Source organism: Podarcis liolepis (genome assembly GCF_965112155.1).
Source record: "Podarcis liolepis genome assembly, chromosome: 5".
NCBI classification, from domain to species: Eukaryota; Metazoa; Chordata; class Lepidosauria; order Squamata; family Lacertidae; genus Podarcis; species Podarcis liolepis.
The window spans coordinates 87,741,037-87,764,568 of record NC_139556.1 but is presented as its reverse complement, the minus strand read 5'-3'; the positions used below and the strand labels follow the sequence as shown (position 1 = coordinate 87,764,568).

At 38.7% G+C, this 23,532-nt stretch overlaps 1 protein-coding gene across 3 annotated transcripts in view; it reads right to left on the bottom strand.

Annotated features, from left to right (window-relative positions):
* Window positions 1–61: 61 nt before the first annotated feature.
* Window positions 62–23,532, bottom strand: part of PRKCI (protein kinase C iota) — a 36,746-nt gene continuing 13,275 nt past the window's right edge. For 2 of the 3 annotated variants that reach the window (XM_083504129.1, XM_083504131.1), the window contains exons 3-20: window positions 22,190–22,311; window positions 19,456–19,545; window positions 17,889–17,939; window positions 17,042–17,127; window positions 15,282–15,422; window positions 14,334–14,379; window positions 13,650–13,708; window positions 13,268–13,444; window positions 12,474–12,571; window positions 11,102–11,188; window positions 10,008–10,143; window positions 8,691–8,778; window positions 7,739–7,864; window positions 7,160–7,239; window positions 6,819–6,908; window positions 5,229–5,344; window positions 2,361–2,874; window positions 62–2,278 (exon numbers count right to left, since the gene is read on the bottom strand). In XM_083504129.1, the coding sequence (XP_083360255.1) occupies window positions 2,787–2,874; window positions 5,229–5,344; window positions 6,819–6,908; window positions 7,160–7,239; window positions 7,739–7,864; window positions 8,691–8,778; window positions 10,008–10,143; window positions 11,102–11,188; window positions 12,474–12,571; window positions 13,268–13,444; window positions 13,650–13,708; window positions 14,334–14,379; window positions 15,282–15,422; window positions 17,042–17,127; window positions 17,889–17,939; window positions 19,456–19,545; window positions 22,190–22,311 (1,681 nt within the window). In that variant the 3' untranslated portion in view covers window positions 62–2,278; window positions 2,361–2,786. Of the gene's footprint in view, window positions 2,875–5,228; window positions 5,345–6,818; window positions 6,909–7,159; window positions 7,240–7,738; window positions 7,865–8,690; window positions 8,779–10,007; window positions 10,144–11,101; window positions 11,189–12,473; window positions 12,572–13,267; window positions 13,445–13,649; window positions 13,709–14,333; window positions 14,380–15,281; window positions 15,423–17,041; window positions 17,128–17,888; window positions 17,940–19,455; window positions 19,546–22,189; window positions 22,312–23,532 lie in introns of all 3 variants that reach the window. The other variant, XM_083504130.1, reaches the window with a different exon arrangement.

Sequence of the window (23,532 nt, the reverse complement as noted above, 5' to 3'; positions counted from 1 at the left end):
AAATAAAATTGCTAAATTAGAAGGATACTCAAGGAAAGCGTACAATGAGTGCAACACAGGATTTAAAGAAAAAGCCCTGGTGGTTTTTTTAATTTTGAAACTTAAAATGGAAAGTAAAAAAGTGTGCAGAAATACAAGAGATTACACAGTACAGTACAATATCTGCAAAATGAAGGAAGTACATAGTACAGGATGGAAGCACCCATTTAGTTCAATGTTTACACTAAAAGGCTACCTTCAGAAAAGCATGCTGAATTAGCTGTCCACGTCTGAATTCCCTGTTCAATATTTTAAGACAGCCTCTACACATTTAATATATTTTTTAAAAAAAACAACAACAACTAACAACTTAATACCATGGCACTTGTTTGGAAACATGAAAAACAAAATGAAACAAAACTTGATATTTGCTTTCAACATCCCTCAGTTCTTTGTGAAAAATTGACACTATAAGATGAAGTAAGACACACACATACAAGGGGGTGGGAAGCACATTGTAACATCTGCAATTTTACTCCTTTTGTGCTTTGAAGAAAAGTCTTAGATGTGAGAATTTCACTCACCTACAGTTTGTGAGTCAGAAAATGTACCTCTTATATAAGTCATTCTGTACCATGCAGCTTATGAAGTGAAACCGCTGTTAGTGGCCTAATTTCAGATACATTAAGAAAGGACGAAATAAAATAAGAGGGCACAAGCCAAGTTGTAAGTTAGCTCTATTAAGTTATAGAGGTCTCCTTCCCCCTTCAAGAATGTAAAACTGAAAGACTATTCATCAGATCTAAAACATAGCACAATTAAATGTTTTTAGATGTACCCTGTAACTGACATGAGCTTAACAAGGGAAAGTACCAAAGTGGTTGAATTCCTCCTCTTCAACATGCCAGTGTTTGAAAAGCACAATGAAGATAATGCATACTAGTCAAAGAGGCAATTTTTGCCTTAATGCACAAATGTACCATAGATTAAGTTCACAATGGCAGAGAAAAATAACTCACAGAAGGCTAACTAGAATGTGCTTGGTTCTGGACAACTATTAAGTTAAGTCCACATTTCTACATTATCGAAAACACTTTGAAAATCCCTTGTCTTTACAAGCATTTAAAAATCAAGCAAAATACACAAGTGACATCTCCAGCCAGCAGTTCCTCAACTTTTAAGATAAAGCATGCAACTTTTTCTCGGTACATCATTATATTAATTATATACAGACCTTTAGAACGCCCATCTTCACTGACCTAGCTGGTTTGAATTTTTATTTAGACTTATGCATACATCTTAGAGCAGTAAGTATAGGACCATGAGAGGAGCCACACTTCCCTAATCACATTAATAGAGGGATCCTTTTGTAGTGGTATAGTGTAATGGTTTTTCAAACTGTACAGCTGCTGTATGAGCCTATTAGCCTTTTAAATCCATAGTGAAAATAAATTCTGATCTACCTTAACAGAAGCTACAAAATTATAAAGCTGGCTGCATGAGGTTGTATTTGTTAACATTAGCTGCCTATTTCTGCTAAATACTTATTTTTTTTTTCTTTTTAAAAAACACTCTACTGGTTCATTTTAATTCAAACTGATACCATACATTTTATTAGCCCTTTTGAAAAGGACAGACTTAATAAGAAGGCACTCATTTACATAGCAAGGATGTATACCAAAGAACTTTGATTAAACAAATGACAAGTAATTTTGGAGTCAAATCTACTGCATGGTGCTTGAAAGAAAAGTCCTATTTAGAGACAGCCATGGTCTCCGTTGTCAAGAAAGCAACTATTCTCCATGCCTCTGTCAAGCCTAAAGTAAATGCTGTGCCACTCCCAAGTCTAAAAAAAATAGCAAGGCATTACAATGGTACCTTGGTTTACGAACGATTCGGTTCCGCAAAGCCGGAAATAGTGTCCTGGTTTGAGAACTTTACCTCGGTCTAAGAACAGAATCCGAACGGTAGAAGGGCACCAGTGGCAGGAGGCCTCATTAGGGAAAGTGTGTCTCAGTTTAAGAACGGTTTCAGTTTAAGAACCGACTTCCAGAATGGATTGAGTTCATAAACCGAGGTACCACTGTACAGTGGTGCCCCGCAAGACGAATGCCTCGCAAGACGGAAAACTCACTAGATGAAAGAGTTTTCCGTTTTGGAGGTGCTTTGCAAAACGAATCTCCTATGGGCTTGCTTCGCAAGACGACAATGTCTTGCGAGTTCCTGCGGGTTTTTTTCCTCCCCCCCCTTTCTAAGCCGCTAAGCTGCTTATCAGCTGATCCGATCAGCAGATAAGCCGCTAATAGCGCTAATAGCGCTAATCCGTCAATGGGCTTGCTTCGCAAGACGAAAAAACCGCTAGACGAAGAGAATCACAGAACGGATTCTTTTCGTCTTGCGAGGTACCACTGTATCCTGGAGACTGCAAATATTACACCACAATCCTATGCATGTTTGCTCAGAAGTAAATCCCACCAAATCCAATGGTGCCTACTCAAAGTGCACCCAGGATTGCAATGCTAAAGTGGAATAGGTGGCAACATCCTCTATTTCACATTAGGCAGCCTGTAGGAAAATGGTTGCCTTGATGTTTCAAGTTCAACTTTGGCAAAATCTGTTTCAGTGTTTTAGATTTCCTTATAGTCAAATAAAAAGCATCCAGCTTATATAGCAGGTTAATGAAAAGTTCGTATTTGATAGCAAATGACAAAGGTAAATGCATTTTATTCATTGCATCCCAACTGCAAACTGTTCATCCATGCAGAAAAATGTGTCAGCGACAAATGGCACAGTTCAGAAGTGGGAGATCAGACACATTCCTCAGCAGACATCAGAAGGGGATTGATATATTCAAAGCCTTCAAATTCAGACTGGTCAATCTTCTTCACAATATCACTGAAAATAAAAAGAGCATTTATATTCTCAAAAAACAATACAATACATTTCTACTGAGCAAAAAACCCAGAGAGCTACTGTATTCAGCACTGGCTCTACTGAAACATCAGATTCACCAGGCTACTCTCTCAACTGTCCATCAGCAACCATTCCATCAAGCTACTACAGAAGGACAAAGGTTGCTGAAAAAGTAGTAACTTTTAGCCCTTTCCCTCTGAATCTTTCTATTCAAGCTGGTCCACAAGACCTCTGTAACTAAGAACCAGTGCAGAAGCTTCCTTTTCCCCCTTCTCTTACAGAGTCCCATCTTGTGTAGCGCCTTTTAGATTGTAAGCCTGAGGGCAGGGACTGTCTTTTCATTCATGTCTGTAAGCTGCTCGGGGAGTCCCCCCCCCCTTTTTAACTTAAAACTGAGGTGCTAAAAACAAATAAGGGAGCCCAACGAAATGTGCTCTTGTCAGGGTTCTGATGCACTGAACAAAAAGTACACACAGGAATTCTTTTAGTCACTTCTCCTATCACTAAACTATAATTCGAGTAGAAACTATTATATTCGTTTATTGTTGCTGTTGTTAATATTAATAATAATAATATTTTTTATACCAAGCATCATCCAAGGATGACAGGGCAGTTTAGTTTTTAAATAAAAATACAAACAAACAAAACAATACCACCACAACTTCCAGTTTAAATGGCCGTAGACTAATTAGTCAAAGGCCTGGGGAAGAGGAATGTTTTCGCTTGGTATCTAAATACCGTATTTTTCACTCTATAAGACGCACTTTTTCCCTCCTAAAAAGTAAGGGGAAATGTGTGTGCATCTTATAGAGCAAATGCAGGCTGCACAGCTATCCCAGAAGCCAGAACGGGGAGAGGGATCGCTGAACAGCGCTCCCTCTCACTGTTCTAGCTTCTGGGATAGCCGCGCGAAGCCTCTTCAGGGCAGCAGGGAGCCTTCATCTTCTGGGATTCAGAATATTTTTTTTCTTGTTTTCCTCCTCCAAAAACTAGGTGCGTCTTATGGTCTGGTACGTCTTATAGAGCGAAAAATGCGGTGTGCGAAATGAAGCTGCCAGGCGAGCCACCCTGGGGAGAGGACCACTGGTGATATAGTTGGTGCAAGAGCTGGTTTGCGGGGTGGTGCAAAGTGAGGAAAGTTGGGCTCAGGCAACCGCTTCCCGTAATATAACGGTGATAGCAGCAGCCAGGTAAGCAGCACCCATGGACTGGGGCAATGAGAGGCGAAGACAAAGAGGAGAGGACAATTAGGCTTGGCAGAATAGCCAAGCACATGGAGCAGCGGTGCAGGAGCTGCCCACCAAGGGTGATATATTGCTGGCTGCTTCACTATTGTGTTCTGTGTGGCAAGAGGAGGGGGGCTAAGGAGATATACCGTCTTCCTTCCTCAGCCCACCTCCTGACTACCTTGGGTTTAAAAAACCCTAATTAACATTAGCCCTGCTCTCCGAGTTGATTCAGAGTTCATGGTCAGCTGTTAACGGAGTCAGATTGGAGGAGCATGCACAGGCCTAGAAATTAATAAATTATGCTATCCATTTATAAATTTCTAAATTTTTTGGTGCTTAGAATTCCTGAACAATACCAGGTAATTTCCACCAGTTCTTATTATAAGCAAGTATTCGCTCTCCAAAGTTAGAAATATATCTACACTTGTCCTCATATAACCTTAACAATAAATAAATAAATAAATAAATAAATAAATAAATAAATTAAATAAATAAATAAATAATTTACACCCCACCCATCTAGCTAGGTTTCCCCAGCCACACATAGATGCTTTGCATGCAGATGGCTTCAGGGTCAATTCATGTCATCACTACTTGTGATCAGCTAACAGGTGATATGATATATCTCTACTGGAGACCCTGGAAAGTAGGTGCCAGGCAATACTGGGCAAGACAGACACTAAGTCTGGTTTTGGTATAAAGTGGCTTCCTGTGCTGAACTATCTGAAGTTACAAAATCCTGGATTGGCCCCAATTATATTTTTCAAAATCTCAGAAACCATGTTAGTTACAATTCATTGTGCAATTTACCAGTTGCCATTTTGTTCACCCCAATGGGGTAGTCATTTTTGGTCACATGGGAATATGAGCAGCTCTGCTGAATCAGACTAAGTATCTATCCAATTCAGTGTTCTGCTTCCAGCAATGGCCAATCATCCAGGATACCTACAAGCAAGGCAGAATGTGGATAGCCTTCTTTGTTTGTCTCTACTTCTGGAAACTGTTAGAGGTTCTGAAGTTCCATCACGGCAAATACTACCACAATAAGAGCTGTTAGAATTGCAAGGGAGCATTTCGTTCAGTTTAGTAGCTTAATCATTTACTTACTCATCATCAGGGGTGAGTTGAACAGGCTCATTCGTGAACTGGGAGTCAAAGTTGTCCAGACCAAATTCTCCACATATGTTTGGTTTAAAGGGAGGAACCACTTGCTTTTGCTCCATCTAGGAATAAGTTCACATAGCATTTAAGTGTTGCTGTTGGATAATTATACAGAGTGCATTAAGGATAATTCACATTTCTCTTAGGAGGACAAACTATGGGTTATAGTGTCTGTAAGCTTTTATTCCACACAATGATCCTATTGCTTTGGAGGCTCTGTATTGCAGAGTATAATGGGTAGAACGCTTTTGGCCCCCTTGTGGTTATGCTGCAGGGTGCCACGGGAAACTATTTTATCCCCCAGTGCTACTTAATATCTACATGAAGCCACAGGGAACTGTTATCAGGAGTTTGGGGCCAAGGTGCCACCAGTACACTGCCGACACTCACCTTGAATTCTCCATTTATTACATTGGAATCAGGACAACACCTGGACTGGTGCCAGTTTGGCAAATCTGCAAGCAAGTGGTTCCCATGGCAGAAAACAAAACCTGGATGGGGTTGCATTCCCTATGAACAAGCAGGTTACACAGTCCAGGGTGCTTCTATACCTAGCTCTGTCTCTGGAAGCCCAGACTGCCTCAGTACCTAGAAGCCCTTTTTACCAGCTGTGCCTGATACAACAGCTACAACCATTCCTGGACCAGCTTAATTTGACCACAGTAGTTCAATCTGGGGCTTCCCTTGCTCTTGATGTGAAAACTCAGCTAGTACAGAATACTGCAGCATGGTTGCTGACAGAAGCGAGACCCTGCCAACTTATAAACACGTCTGCTTAGAGATTTTCATTGGTTACAGGATCAGGTTCAAGGTACTGTTCCTGGTATATAAAGCCCTTAACAAGCCTGGGACCAGTTTATCTGCAGGATGGCCTTACCCAATATGTGCCCACTCAACTGCTTCGATCTGCCAAAGTAACACTGTTAACAAGTGCCACACAATAATAATCCCATACTTCTAAGAAATTTTTGTGTGGCATCACCTACACTTAGGTAGTAGGTGACATCAAACAGACATATTTGCGATATTCTTTTCAGCATCTGCTTAAATTATTTTTGTTTAGGCAAATCTATCCAGACATATACATGCTGACATGTTTTAATCTCTTTTTAGTTTACTCCTTTTTTTAATTGTTTTTACTTTTTTAATGAAAATTTTAATATTTATTGTTAACCACCTAGAGATTTTGTTACAATCAAGCAGTATATAAGTTTTTTTAAAATCTTTAAAACCCCTTGCTCTGAACATAATCCTCAAACTTCTGAGTAGTAGTATGGTAAAAGGGAACTGAGCTCCTGAAGTACTAAAATGACTACTGCACTGCATAGTCCATGCTCACTTTGAGTACTTGAAAGGACATTGCTCATGCCCCAAAAAGATTAATTATCTGCTTATAATATAAAATCTATGGGGGAAACTCAATGTTTTTTGGCAACTTTTCACTGACAATGGCAGAGGCTCTCTCATCCAGGCAAGATTTCAGATATTCACTGTGCATAGTACTATTTAAAAGCAATATTTATACTGTCCACTTACCAGGTCCCAATCAACGTTACGAAAAAACGGATGTCCCTGAATGTCTGCAAACCCTGTTTGAGGATGACAACCTAGCCGTTCTTTTGGATCCTAGGTAAAGAAAACATGTAACATGAAGGTCAAATTAAGCTTAATAAGACTATTGTAACTGGGCCAGTAAACAGGCACAGATTGTAAATATAAATGAGTTTCAGTACACAAATTGTTAAAGTGCTCATATTACATTCCTTCACAAATATGTATTTTGATATTTTTATACTAATTTTCTCTTGCCAGTTTTAAACCTGTAACATGTATATTTAAGAACCAAAGTTCAACCCAAATATGGCACGAGCTCTTACCTTGTTAAGAAAGCTTTTTAGAACACTTGCTGCCTTAACAGAAAGGGATCGTGGGATACGGATTTGCTTCTCTAGAATAACTAGAAGAAATAATTAATAACATTTTAATTTCATGAATTTTCTGTTTTAAAATTCTAAAGGTGTGTTTTGGAACTGATGTACAACGGAAAACTCAATCTGTATAAGAGGTTGAACTAAATTAAAGGCTGTTTTTTATGCTAAATAGTAGTATTCTTTTGGACAATGGGATATAAATTTCACCTCTTTTGTGTTTTAAATACATAGAATAATTTTAAAAGATATGTAGGTTTCCTTTTCTGGTATAGGAACTTGACTGCACCCTCCTTTATTTTAAAAGTTAAGATCTAGCCACAGAAGTAAACTTTCAAGTCTCTAAAGACAATGGAAAATCAGCCCAATACACTGCTGTCCTTTAGCTAATTTTGCACTATGTTTGTTCAGAAAGCACAAATCTACTTGGGAATCAGGCATTCGTCAGGAGATAAACCTTGCCTCATTGTACATTTCACAGAATCAACTGCTTGAACAAACTAAAAATTGTGCTTTTGAATTACTTACCTTGGAAAAGATAGTCTTCTGTATTTTGATCAGGATTATCAGAGCTTCCAACAATATCAAATGGTGATCTGCCTGCCATCATTTCAAACATCAGGACACCTAAAGCCCACCAGTCCACACTAAATCCTGCGATTTAAAACAAGGCAGAACACTACTTTAAAAGGATTTGGTATAATCAGCATGTTTATCTGGCAAAGCCTTTAAAGATGTGGTGGAAAGTAATAGATATAGCAGGAAGAAGAGCAGTGGTTAGACTACACAATCGAGGATTTCAAGGTAAATCTAGGTGGATAAGAAATTCCAGGCTTTCAATGACATCCTTATGATCGCTATGGCCTAGTTCTCCCAAAGAGGTAGTAAGCCAATTCCCCAAGTGGTTGCAGGTGGGCTCCACAGCTTGGGATGGCACCTTCCATCGGCTCAGGCAGGGAGGGTCTAATCTACTGACCAATTCACCTGGCGGGAGGGCAATCCCACTGATCAAACTGGCCTACCTATTGCTGTGGCCAGTCTGGTGTAGCCAAGCTCCCTAAGAACCTAGTCTGCTTCATCTTTCTTTTTAAAAACCTCACACTTTCCCCATTTTTCTTGCTTATTATCTTTTTATCTTTTCTCTGCACCCCACTGTACTCCTTCTACTTCCTTGCTTTCTTGCCAGACCTCTGGTCCCCACATCCTCTGCACAGGGCGGGGAAATACTTAAGAGGGCTGCAGGATAAGCAGTGCTGTGAGGGAGCTCAAACATGTTCCCACATTCTAAGAAATCAAACTGATGAAGCAGAACTGGTCCCTGTCAATTTATTTTGCATTTGGATCAAGTGCTAGGTTTAATTGCACAATCATTTTGAGTACAAGAGGGGTTCAGTGCCAGGGGGAAACTGTGGTGGACATTTGGTTTGTGTGGTAACTACTCATGCTCTCCAGGTTTGGTATTTATACATGTAATATTTACCATAATCTTCTCCACGCAAGATCTCAGGAGCAATGTAGTTAGGAGTGCCACAGAATGTGCTTGTTGTGTCTCCAGGCCTTAATCCTTCCTTTTAAAATGGAAACAAAGGGGAATGAAAATCGTACGCAAATATTTATTCTGCTTCCCATCATAATAGCAAGTCAGTTGTTTTAACTGCACAACACCTAATTTAACAGGCAAGAGCAAACATACGAGCTCTTTTTCATACATGCGCCACACTTCCAGAATAAAAATTTTAATTGATAAGAAATACATTGGAAAACAAAAAGAAACAACTCCTAGCTTGATCTATAGCATAGATCACAACTACTTTATAATATGATTGTGGGACATCCAGAAAGTACAAAACAATGCAGCTACATAAGAACAGGAATCATTCCCAAAATATAATTATAAACAAGCCTTGCTTGTAAGCTTGCTTTTGCAGGGTAATCTTATTTATATTAGATCTAATTTGAGACAAAGAAGTCTCTCTTCTGATCTTTCATATCTGTCAGAATTGAAAACCCCTGTTCACAATAATATGTGATGGAGAACTGTAGAATAGTGAATGCTCTTGAAGAAGAGTTGTTTCTGGTTCTATATCCAAAAAGAGTCCAGTGGCATACTCCTGTATTTCATTATACTACACTGAAAAGTTTAAACGTTTCTTTGATTGTTCTTGAATCTTTCTGCCACAATTGCCATCCTCTCCTGCCAAACCAGTGTGGAGCGCCACACCCTTTGAGAACCACTGCACTAGATCAAGATAAAAGTAGCGCTCTTTCTAAAAACTGAAGATGTTCTGGGCTGCTAGCTAAAGTCCATGGAAAATCATTTTACTGAATTAGCAGAAAATCTAGTTAGCACAATTCCAAACTACTTGAGGCTCCCACTGGTGGCCAGAGGTGGCAGCATTTTTTAACAATCTACTCAAATCCCCCTGAAAATCTGGATTGGAGGACTGTGAGACCACCCCTGAACAGTGTGGGGGAAGTCATGTTTGGGGCTGCAGGGGATAGAGGAAAACAGCAATAACTGAAGCTTGTGTGCTTATGGGAGGACAGCATGGCAGCCCAACCTAGTGGCATAGACTTACTACTGCTTCTAAACAACTTGAAAAAAATGAGTCAAGAGAAACCATGACAGCTGCAGTCCATGGATATTCCTCTTCTCTCCAGTTATTTGGTAATTTAATTGCATCATTGTACATATTTTAATGAAGCCAACCTAATCAAAAACTACAGCACATTCTAGGGAGGAAAATCATGTTAGGAAAATCAAGACTTCAAGATGTTTGGAGATTTTGCCTCTTACCTTGCACATGCCATAGTCAGTCAGTTTGATATGCCCCTCAGAATCTAGCAACACATTATCGAGTTTCAAATCCCTATAAATTATTCCTCGTTCATGAAGGTAGTTTAATGCTAAACTGATTTCTGCCGAGTAAAACCTAAAATGAAATTGAAGTGCCTTATTTTATTCTTAAGCTTCCATAGCTAGTTCCAACAACACCAGCAGTGTATATCAAATGTTATGAAACTGGGTGTCCCTTCTAAGATTATTAGTCATCTCAGGCCTCCCTGAAATCTATAAGTTAGAGTGTTACATCCTCTGTGGAAGAGCTATTTCTACCTTTCATCATTAGGCATTCGAGTTTTAGATCTTTGAGAAAGGTGGAATATATTAAGTATAATTAGTAGTGACCTGACCCTTCCACCCTTCAGTTGAACCCCAGTAATTCCAAGCACTGATGCATATGAACACAACTAGCCTTTTTGTGTCTTATTTCTGCTGAGTGGCAAAAAAAAAGTTAAATGTCTAAAAATCAGTCTCTTGGCAGTTTTAAAAGGCTTTTTGAAGTAGGAGCCAATTATGTCTGCCAGAAGAGATCAAACTGTGGTGCCTGAGAAATTCAAGAACAACAGCTAAGACGAGTGAGAAAGTAAATCTAGAAATTGAAGGTATAAACAAGTAAAGAACATACAACTTTTATTCACCTCTCTCAGCTGTGCTGGCAAGGAATGAGCACAGGAGGCAGTAGGTGGTACTTAACTAAGTTTTACTCAGAGTAAACCCATTGAAATGATTATGACTAAGCTAGCTCCATTAATTTCAATAGGTCTCCTTTGAGCAAAACATAGTGGAATACGAGCCAGTGCCACATAAAATGACTGTGGCACCCATTTCAGAGTTCTAGGGTACTTTGCAAATGAAATTAGATTCATTTGGGAGCATCTCTGAAAGAGAAGATAAGAACCACCAAATGCAACTCTTTCATTTCAATAATTAGGCTGACCAAAACAATAATTAAAATTGGGAGGCAAAAGGAGATGTTCCATGTAATTAGACACCTTTGGGTTTTCCCTCAATCCATAACAATGTGCAAAAGTCATGGCAGGAACACATACCTTGCATGCTCTTCCGGCAATTTCCTTTGGCGCTGCATATGAAACATGAGGTCCCCTCCGTTTACATATTCTATAACAAAAAATAGTCTGGAACACAGAAGTAAATTCTATAATGGCTTGATTCTTACATACTTTTATTATTATGGTCCACCTTGTCACCTACACAAACTTAACAACTGAAGTGCTTTCAGAGCGTTCCCTCTCTCCTCTTTGGTTAGTCCATCTCAAACATCAATAAAACATGCCTATCTATTCTCCCTTTGCAGGTATTTTCAACATGAACACAGCCCTATACCACCCTTCCTCTGCAGATCAATGGGCAGTTTACACTATAAATCTTCTAACATACATCTTATAATCTTATTCCTTTACTGATAGGTAGAGTTGGGAGTACAGCTCCGCTGAATGCTTCAGGACTTGTGTTTTCATTTTCCTTGTACTCCCTTTTCGTCAAACTCTACCCTTCCTCGAAAAGGTTTACCTGAGGATATATTCTCTAGTGTTTTACCATGGTAAGTAAACAGGCATGTATATTGAAGTATGTGACACAGCAGCACCTAGGCCACTATGAGAAAATGATTCAAGGCTTGTTTATCACCTTCCTCCTTCTTTTCCTATTTTACAACCTTGCACTACCAACTTCTTTAATAAATATATCACACCATGTGTGTCTCCTGTATGCAGCTTTGTTTTCAAGACATTTGATCAACTAAGCCCTCCAGCTGTTTTGGGACTACAACTCCCATCATCCCTAACTAACAGGACCAGTGGTCAGGGATGATGGGAACTGTAGTCCCAAAACAGCTGGAGGGCCGAGTTTGGGGATGCCTGAACTGAAGTATTATATTCACTTCCCCACTCCTCAAAGTATTTTCCTATGCTTAAGCAATTTCTTTATTATAGTAATCCATTTTACTTAGGTTCTGAACACTCAATGAAAAAGCAAACAATTGTTTTGGCACATTCTGGCTTTTCTCCTTATCTGTACTGTGTTCAAACTTTAACGCAGACTATGATCTCTCTGCACACATGGTTCCCATCTTTCCACCTTCATTAACTATAGTTCTCCTACTCCCAATTAGAAACCAGCTCTTCTGCATGCTGTTTTTACATTTCATTCTACTATCCTTTATTCTACGGATGGCTTCATTGTTCAACAACTCTCTTTTGAAAATCATTTTTGCAGCTCAAGATTTCCTTACAGCCATCTTCTCTGATCATAAGGAACCTGTCGTTCAAGTCTTTTTTGATGAAACTGCATAAGTGTTAGTGCTGTATGTTGCTAATTATATCTTAGTGTTGGGGGGAAATAATGGCTTATTATAAAAAGGATCAAGTGAAAGAACCTGCAAAAATCATATTACACAATTACCTGCTTTCTGTCTGGAAACAAGAGTGAAGGCCAACAAGAAAAGGATGATTTGAAGCCTGCTCAAAGACATGTTTCTCTGTCTGAACCCAATCAATATCCTATTATAAAAATACACAGAACAGTTGCTTTTGTAATACTTTCGGCTAATATTAATTAACTTGCAACAGATAAGCAGAAATATGATTTCCTGGCTCTTGTAGGCAGACAATGATAATAAGATTCTTAATTATCCTGAAAAAAGTCATACCCATTTCTAAAGTCAAATATTCTGCTCCCATATTCAGCAATTCGTAGGATGCAATTGAATTTTGTTTCCAAAATTATACAACAATGCAATTTCAAAACAGGCTTAAACTCCCCATGGTCTTTAAGTTGCTTATGGTGATAGCTTCCTTTAAATGCATTTATACCATCAATGTCTTTAAGCACAAATAGTTATTTGAGGTTTGCCAATACAGATGTGTATTAAAAGTCTGAGAAATAGTTTAAGAAAACTATCATGTCACAATGCAGAGACACTAACCTTGAGTACCCAAGATTGTCTTTATACATAAACAGGAAGGGCTCTTCCTGAAAGGAGATTTGGTCCAACATTTCCATATCTTTTAAATTGCTACAGAGTTTTAATTAGTGGAAAACCTGATTAACTTGTTAAGAACCAAACTCAGAAGTGCCACTTTGAATACAACCAAACATGATCACAAATTACAGGGGAGTTATCTGACCTCTAATATGCCACCATTCATATAAAACAGAATTTAAAGAACAGTTCATTTAACAGAAATACCACTCACCTCATCATCATTTACTAGTTCCTTTTTCACAACTTTCATTGCATAAATGCGCTCAGTCTTCTTTAACCGAACCAGAAGTACTTTTGCATAACTTCCTCTCCCTATAACTCGAAGTAGATCAAAATCTTGGAGACCCAGACTGGAAGATACTTTACCACTTTCTCTAATACTTGTTGCCTATGGGTAGATGGAAACATTTAAATAGAATTGCCCTGGGTAATACTGTCAGATCTTTGAGAGCTTTTCTGACCTCAAAAATTCTATTAACAATAGGCTAACTGAGCTGCATATGTTGTGTTGGAAGTCACAAGTAAGTTTCTTAATATTCTAGAAATGCACAGATAACTTAGTAAAAAACCAAGACATTAAACAATTAGAATACCTCCTTTTCTTCACCAACATGGTCCAAACTTTCATGACTTGAAGGATGATAAGGAATCACTAAAAGTAAAAAAATGTAAGGATAGTATCAAAATTACAGGCAAATGCAATTCCTTTCTGCAAGTGATTGGAAATTCCTCTTTGCTTTTATGCTTCTGAGATGGTAAATTGGCAAAGTCTGCTAGAACGTCCTACAAATTAATTAATTTTGCTGTGTTATCCCAAACACGGCCATATTATTAAGTCATCTTCTGTACATCCACAGGGAACCACACAGTAAATTACATGAAATTAAATGGGTAGGCATGGCTGTGCCCGTTCCCTGCAGTTAATAGAACACACTTCTAAAGATGCTTTTATATAGAGATCACAAATAAATGATTCATTTAAAGTCAGTGAAGAATACATAGTTTTGCTTCTTGCTCACAGTAGATTTAAAAAAAACAGAAGATTGTATTCAACACCGCCATTCTGCTCATGCAGCATACTTTTGCCTGCACGATGGAACTTCCTCTCCCTTGAACCCTCAAAATCTGTTCCAGGAAAAGTCCTGCTGTATAAGTGGAACACTACATGCAGTGTTGGATAAAACCCAGAAATAATTATGCAAATAAGCGCTAATTCATTTTTTGGGGGGTGTCACATTTGGTCCTTTCAATATAATTACAGAAAGCACTGTTCTTACCTGGTTCCATGTTATCAAGATGCACTGATGAAGGATCCATAGACTCCTACAAAAAGTCAAAGAATAAGATTACAACTTTTCTGTTTTCTACAAGGAGCTATGTCATTGTATCAAATTGCAAAACTGGCAGCCTAAATCTAAGGTTTCAATCCTATGCTCTTGTACTTGGGAGTAAATCCCACTAAACAGAGTAGGGCATTCTTCAAAATAATTAATGCACAGACCAGACTGATCTTTGATCAGAAGCCACAAGGTCTGGTGCAAAATTTAAGGGCCTCACAATTTTTGTGTTTCATTCATTGAAACACAAATTCAAAATTCATTCAAAATTATTATTGTTGTTGTTATTTAATAATAATTACCCACACTTCACAGTAAGGTCCTAGGTCTGATTACAACAATAAAACCCAATATTAAAAACAGTTTAAAACAACTTACAATCACAAAAATGAGGTGGGTTCTCAAAATATACACCTCAAGTTCAAAAGCTAGGATTGTTTAGTTACCAAAATCAAGCAGGATGAAGTGCCCATATTGGCATCTAAATTCACTTTCACAGAACAGTAAAGCAAACCAGCTGTGTTATATTTTAGTGAGGCAACATCAGACATCAAAACCAGAATCAAAGAAGTGAAAGTCGAATGTGGCATTCAGCTTTTGTGTTCTTCCAGTTGTTCCATCTGTACAAATTTATCAGCTTGTCAAACAGAACCCCCCCCCATCTCCCCCACCACGCTGGTCTGAAGGTTCTCCAACCCCCAGAGCCTATTTTGGGGGTATGGGGGGAAGCCCCATTGCATGTGGAAGTCTTAGCACAGGGCTTACACTAATGGGGCATGTTAGGCTAATCCCACCCCAGGTCCCCATCACAGTCTTAGTAAAATCATTATGTATACTTGTGTATTTATATGCACATTGGAGAAGGTTATAGCTATCAATATCACTTACTTGTGGTAATGCGTGTCGGCCACATTCTATGCTGACCAGTTTGTGACATTTTTTGTGAACAAGGAGTTTACAATTGATGCATTTATATCCCTGGCGTCCCAATCCCCATATCCTATCAGTGCAGATGGCACAATGAGCTCTCTGAAAAACAAACAGGCAAATGACCATTAACTAACAGTATCTAGATAGTCTCAAACTACGACTCATGCAATAGGGTATCTACTCACAAAATACCACACTGAAAAATCTGATAACCTGTTGCTCTGAAGTTATGATTAAAGTAATTAGCTCACAAGTGCGCTTTTTGTGTTGTGTCTGGCTTTCTTATGGTAAAATTATGTTCCCCACTACATACATTTAAAATGCTCAGCTTTGTTAATTTGGTTTTTTAAAAAAAAAATCTCCCCCCTCTTCATTTATTCTCTGGCTTTTTGACTATATATACATTTTTATAACGCAATGATGAGATAACCAATCTGATTAAATGATAATATATATAAAACAAATTCTGAGCATAAAAAATACCCAATTTTAAGTTTTGTTGAATCTCTGTAAAACAGCACCTCCAATACCCATCTCACTGAGTTGGTTCAAAAGGATACAACTGCCAGTGGTTATCAAAAACCACTGACAAAAATATCAAGTAAGAATAAAAGAGTTTCACTCCTCCTGTTCTCCTTGTGATGAAGGTTATCTAGCAGAGCTACAAAGGCTCATTCAGTCCCATAACCATGTCTGAAGCCAGATTAAAATGGGTCAAGATAATCAGTTTCATCCAAGAGTGCTTGATATGATATGAAGTTGGTTTAATACCCTGGCTTCTTTTGGCAATCACAGTTTCCTGTTTCAGTTAGAATAGGAAAATATTATTTAGAGGCTTCCAGGACTGACTGCTTATGTTGTGAAGGGACAAGTCAAAGGGGCTGCATGCATCAAGAGAAAGGGTAGCTCATCTCCTGGGTGATTAAACAGAAATACGCTTGTCTCAATGTGGTGGTTACTATGTCTGAAGCACTTTGTATGTTATAAAGCACTATGTAAACATTCCTTGGTTGTCAGGATCCTTCATTATCCATGATCACCGGACTCATCTGTAAGGTACACTGTACTAACAAATAAGGGTGCCCAATATTCTGTAGATGTTGGGCTGTAGATGTTGGGGGCGTCTTATACACAGAATAATACAGTACAGTGGTACCTCGGGTTAAGTACTTAATTAGTTGCGGAGGTCCGTTCTTAACCTGAAACTGTTCTTAACCTGAAGCACCACTTTAGCTAATGTGGCCTCCTGCTGCCGCTGCACCGCCAGAGCACGATTTCTGTTCTCATCCTGAAGCCAAGTTTTTCACTCGAGGTACTATTTCTGGGTTAGTGGAGTCTGTAACCTGAAGCGTATGTAACCTGAGGTACCACTGTACTTTGAATCCCAGCATAAACACTCACGAGCAAAGCTTTCTCCCATTTAAAGGACTTAGCACATTTTTAAAGCATCAAATTTAGTTGAAAACCACAGGGTGCTCAGAAATAAATAGTCCTACAGATGAAGTTCTATTATATGGAAAACTAAATAAACTCTGATTGGACTTGCAGCTGACAAAGTAAATCTGATCTTTTAAGGCCTACTTCCTAATTATCAGTACGTATATAAAAAGGCATTTAATATCTCAGGAGGACAAAGTCCATTTCGAAAAGGTGATATTTATTAGGAGAGGTTAACTACAAATGAAAGAGCAGTCTCAGTAAAGTCTATTAAAACCTACCCTGTTGAATCGCTTGGCTTGGAAAGTGTGACCATTTGCACAATAGAGCTTTCGCCATCGCCGTGCACCTCGACGATAAATAGACTCTAGGGAAAGAAATCAGAAACAATCACACAAAAACTCCAGAGAAGGCTGCTTGCTTTGTCCCTAGCTATAAAACTGAGCCCAGTTTCAAGAATTATGCAAGTCAAGCATATGTAAATAGATTACCCAAATATTTAACAATTACTTTGTATTTATAAAGGTTTTTACTCTTGTGTATCACATAATCTCAGTAAGCCTTAAAACTGGCCTTGAAGGTTGGCTAGCGTTTTTATCCCCATGTTATGGATCCTGGGTGTAAGCATAATTGTATGATAGTTACCAGCTTGCCTATCACCATCAGTAACATCACAGATAAAGTGAGATTTAAACTGGAGTTTATTGGGTCACAGTTTATTTGATTAACCACCATACTGTACTCGCCAGTCATATGACTCGTCAGTCATAAAATTGAAAGTTATGTATATTTTTAATTTAGGTAAAATTCAGGGAGGCTCGGCTGACACCTTCATTACATATTTTTAGATGGCAGGTGAAAACAGTTCTTAATAACCAGGCCTTTGGCTCATTAACATTCTATGGCCTTTTAAATGTGTTTGTAGAATGAGGTTATTTGTTTTTGTTTTATTATGTATTTTCTGTTCTCATTTTGATTTTTATGCTGTGAACCACCTTGAGATCTTTGGATGAAGAGTGGTATATTTATATTTAATAAGTATAAACAAACAACTCACTCCAAAAACACAACAAGGATCCAGATTTTAAAAATATGATAACACTGAATATTTCAAATAATTATACTTACTATCTTCCCCTGGACAGGGCATTCCAGGCCTTTCTGGTACACAAGGAAACACTGGGGGAGTGGGAAAAATCAGTAATACTGCATTAGCTATTATTTTAATGATATGTGAAAAGATAAAATATGCATCAGAAATCAGTGCCAAACTGCTTGGTTGCATGAGCAGTGGCCCTAAGTTACAAAGGAGAGAATTGAGGATTCAGTGTCATCTAGGGCAGTGTTCCCCAACCTTGGGCCGCCAGCTGTTTTTGGACTACAATTCCCATCATCCTTGACCACTGGTCTTGCTAGCGAGGGATGATGGGAGTTGTAGTCCAAAAACAGCTGGAGGCCCAAGGTTGGGCAACACTGATCTAGGGCACATGCAGGCCACATATATGAAGTCACATTTCAAAAGCCATCTCCAAATGTGTTTCTAAAGGACTCATTTCAGTTAAGAATGGATCACATAAGTGCCTCAGAACGGTAACTAGCATTCATATAAAAATAAAAAAGTTATCCATGGCATTTATATTTCTCCCACTCAACTTCCTACTAGCAAGAAGTGTAAAATCTGTAACGATAGAAATAGTCACAAAGACAACAGTTGTTTCAAGTACAATAGAACTTTACTAGCACTAACTTTATTAGCACTAAACAAAAAACTAATGAGGAAAGCCTGTGTATTCTCCACTCCTCAAATCAGGAGTGGATGTGCCAAAGTGATGTCTAGTATAGTTAAAAATATTTTTGTTTATTCCCTCCCCGGAAAACCTTTTGCATGGTAAGAAGGCAGGTGGACAAATATGGTATGTAAAACAAATATCCCTAAACAAGGGTACCGTATTTTTCGCCCCAAAAGGATGCACTTTTTCCCCTCCAAAAATGAAGGGGAAATGTGTGTGCGTCCTATAGGGCGAATGCAGGCTTTCGCTGAAGCATGGAGAGGGCGACCCCTCTCGCTCTCCAGGCTTCAGGAGAGCCCCACCACCAGCCCCACAAGCTCGGGGGACAGCGGGGAGGCGGAACGCCGCCATCCCGCTGTCCCCCGACTTGGTTAGAAGGCTGGCAGGGGGGAGAAGCCTGCTCCTCCCCGTCGCCAGCCCCACAAACCCGGGGGACAGCGGGGAGGTGCAGCGCGCCATCCCCCTGTCTCCCGACCTGGTTTGGAGGCTGGCTGAGGGCTTCCCCCTCCCCCAGCCCCGCAAGCTCCCAGAGCAATGCCAAAGCTGCACGCAGCTTCAGCATGGCTCTGGGTCCCGTTCTGGGGGCTGGGGAAGCTCGGGCTTCCCCCGCCCCAGCTCCGCGCCTGGGGGGGGGGAATAATTTTTTCCCCTTTATTTCCCCCCCCCAAAAAAAATCTAGGTGCATCCTATGGGCCGGTGCGTCCTATAGGGCGAAAAATACAGTAACTTGCTCCTTCAGTCTTTGCACACAAGTTAAGTGTTTTTAAAAAACAAAGCTGATGAATGTTTAAATATTAAAATAGAGGTCATTCATGCAGGCTGAAGAATATGTTCCTTCCTTCCTTCCTCTCTGTCCCTCCTTCTCTCATGCACACACACACAAAAACAGTATTATACCACGTTACCATGTATTAGGAGTTCTGAATCTTTGTTTAGTTCATACAACCGAAAAGCTTCTTCCAATTCCAGCTGAGAAGAAACAGTACATGGATCCCCTAGAAAGAAATGAATTCATTCAATGAATATAGCTCAACTTGAGTCAAGCTGCTCCTTAACATATTCCTATAATCAAGGGTAATATTCTCTTTAGAGTTCTTGATTATGTCAGCTCAGATTTCAGAGAAACTACCTAACTGCTTTCCAATCTAAAGAAGGAAAATTATGAATTATTTATTTTTAAAATATTTTGACTTAAGCCTAGCAAACAAAATCTGTCATTACACCCCCACATTCACTGGATAAACTAAATATGTGCCAATTTTCCTCTAAAAGTATGTTTCTTGAAGTTGCATTAGCATATCAGATTCACAATATTTTCTATGATAGAGTGAGTCTTTTAAAAAGAATATAGTTCTCGAGAAACACTCCTCCTCCCCACTCCCATCCTTTGAGATTTATAGGTGCGGATTTAATCTATTTTATATGTCAATAAAAGAAGCCATAAACTAACTTTGCAAGGCTTACATTCATGGAGGACATGGGCTTCAAACGGTTACTTGTTATGATGGCTATATACTACCTCCAATATCAGAGGCAGAATGCCGCTTGAGGAACAAGAACAGGAGAAAACTTATGTGCTTACGCCCTGCCTGCAGACTTCCCATGGGCATTTGGTTGGCCACCAGAAAAAACAGGATGCTAGACTAGATGGGCCACAGGCCTGATCCAGCAGGGCTTTCTTTGTGTTCAAGGCTGGCTAAAGTTATTCTCACAGCTACACAAAGAATAACTAGCTTTTTTTGAGCTATTTCAAACATTATGATTTTTACATGCAAACATTTAATGACTGTAACAAACAAGTTTGCAGACATGTATGCATGCTGAAGAGCTGTGATTGAGAACAACTTTTTGTAGAATATATCAGCAAACTCAGATTTACAGATACATAATAATACTATGTGAAATGGTTCTCTTGAGATGTAATGGCTCTCTTTTATCAAACTTCACAATTTATGTAAAAAATATCATTTTCACCATCCTACATACCATTTGAATATTTGGGAATTCATCCTAAGTCATTTGAGATACAACTGGCACCCAAAGCTAAAGGACAACATCTCTTCCTTTGTACTGTGCTCAAAACTGATTAAACAAGGGCATCTAAGACAGACACTGAATATTGCACAGAAATGAATTGTAGCAATTAAAGAACGTTTTCATTCAGGGACACTAAGAGAACAAACCTGTTTTTCTTCAGCCAAGCAAAGAAACAATTGCGGTACAAGTTTAGCAAAACAAAGAACAAGAAAAGAAATATGGGCAGGTGTTCTTATGTATGCCTGAGGATATTTAGTGCTTACCAGAATTAATGTTTACTTTGTATAACAATGATTCTAGGTGTGCCAAGGTTAAAAAGTTGCCTGCTCCACCTCACCATCTCAACAAAATCCTTACTTTCAGAATGAAGGAAACAGGAAGAACAGTCAAATGAAGATGACATTGTGCTCTTACACTCCAGTATGAACACATCATCAATGACTCACAACCTACAAAACCATTACATTAAGTGTAACACATCAGGTATGCAGACTCATGGGTGTGTTTATTGTTCAACCCTACAATCTTAGTTTTGTTACAAAACTTAGGACTCTAGCTCTCATGAGTGCAAAGAAGTGGGAAAATATGGAAGCAATGGCTGCAATCCAGTCTAGGTCACTTTCACTAATGCAAATAAAGAAACTCAACGATAGTATACTTTCAATTCACATAATTTCTCTACTGAACTAGTAACTCTGAACTGAGATTAAATACCAGGAAGTTTACATTGCAAGTCATTTGGGAAAATAAGGAACTTGTTCTGCAGCTTTCCAATCCTGTAATTTTATTTGCATCTGTTTTCCCTGGCACACTCTTTCTCTATACTCCCCCTCAAAACTTAACTGTGGTACATTTCCACGGCAGCTTGAGCTAATGATTTTATTGTAACTTACTGACCAGCACACAGGGAAGCTTTTTCCCTCTGCAGGCAATAGTTAAAAAGTTTGCTATTTTGGAAGAATAAGTGACCTATAACTAAGGAAGGCATCTCTTGAAAATGCATTTACATAAGACACAATCAAAACACATGACAGAAACAGCAAAAATCAATACCAAAGCTTAGGAAAGGAATACGATCTTTCTTGGTTCATATTACATATAATTAGGTGACAATGAACTAGATTAGCATATGGAATTTACTGCCCTAAAGAACAGAGAATCTTAAAACTTCTCACTTTATACAGTACTAAGATGTCTCGAGTTCTCCTTCTCCATGTTTATAGTTGGAATGCTCTGAAAACTGACATGCCTACATCTGACACATGAAAGAGTTCAAATAGACTGCTATGGTCTTTCTTTCTTTCTTTCTTTCTTTCTTTCTTTCTTTGTTGGCAAATAGAGGCTACAGATGAAATGAAATGCTTTCTACTTTGTTCCTGGGAAATAAAGCTCGGATATTAGGTAGAAGCAGTGCTTTTTTTCTACAAAAAATGTTTAGGGGTACTCTCATTTTCCAACTCATATTGAAATACTGCCCCTTAATGAGGCCAAACTTAGATTCACAAAATGTTTAGGGGTATGTGTACCCCTGTGTCCCCCCAGAAAAAAGCACTGGGTAGAAGATACTAGTATTATATGTAGTTCTGTTTTGTATCATCTTACCTTCTTCATCGATCCACTTCATGGTAAAAAGCTGTTCATTATCAAAGGCGCACATGTCTCGAACTTCGTTACACAATCCCTCAAAGGAGATGGAAGGTTCAAAGTAGGTTATCATAATGTCACTGGAAAGAGTCCAAACAAATGGTCTATTAATTTCAGAACTAAGGACCTATTTATATTGCATCAACTCTGTTTGCTTCCATCTGTCAATGAACATGCATTCGTTTACCTGTATGTTTGAGTCTTGAATGCGTTATTCTTAATGTCTATCCTGCTATCTAAGCCAGGCTTGGTACAAAAGTTCAGTTTCTAAGCAACACACCATCACATGTCTGAAAAAGAACTTCTGTTTTATATACCAACGTCAACTGTTAAGGTGCTCGTGATTTCTACAATACTGCTTGTACCACAGAAATAGTTAGCAGCCTAACCAGACTATCATTTTCTCTTAACTAATTTGATCCCTGACATCATTCAGGTTTTAGAAAGTAATACTTGGTATTTAATGAGACTATAGAAAAGTATTTCCCATAAAATGTGGATACTTAGCAACAGTTGGTAAGAGACCCATACAAATTATACATGTTATATTTTTCTCATGCTCTAAGTACCCTACATTTTCAAGTCTGATGAAACAAATTCATGGCTACACAGTTCATACTCGAGATGCAGAATGCAATCACAGAAGCATCCAAAAAGGCAAATTTTGTAGTAATGGGTGACTTCAACTACCCTCACACAGACTGGATTCATATGTGTTCCAGTCATTGTTGAGAAATACAAATGTTGAACCCAGTGAGAGATGTTAAGTGTTGTTGAACCAACTGGAAGATGTGACCACAGTGTTATATTAAATATACATGTAAATGACCAATTGGCAAGAATATCCCATACAGTGACATTTTAAAGTCAACTTTAACCATGGGATGGATCCTATCTCCTCTGTTCTGGGCTCTGAAAGATATGGCTTTCTGATGACTTGCAAGAATCACATTATAAAACACTTGTAACAAATGTGAATAATATTGCAAAATATGTCCTTGGAAGTTTTTTGTGTGTGTTGGCAGTGTGCTGCTAAAAGAGGGACAATGAACTGTGGAGGAAACACTAGCAGTCTTGTTGGGTGTGTAAGACTGTTGGTCTTGCTAGGATTTGGAATAATTGAGCAGATTTGGCAGTAGAATAGCTATGGCATAAACTGAACAGAGCTTAGTTTCTAACTAAGTTCTATTGAACTGGTTGGGGTTTACTAATGAGAACAAACTTTACAAAACCTGGTAGCCTCTATATTTCCTCCTAAACATATCTCTTATTGCAAATAGTTTTTAACTTTTAAAAAGGGG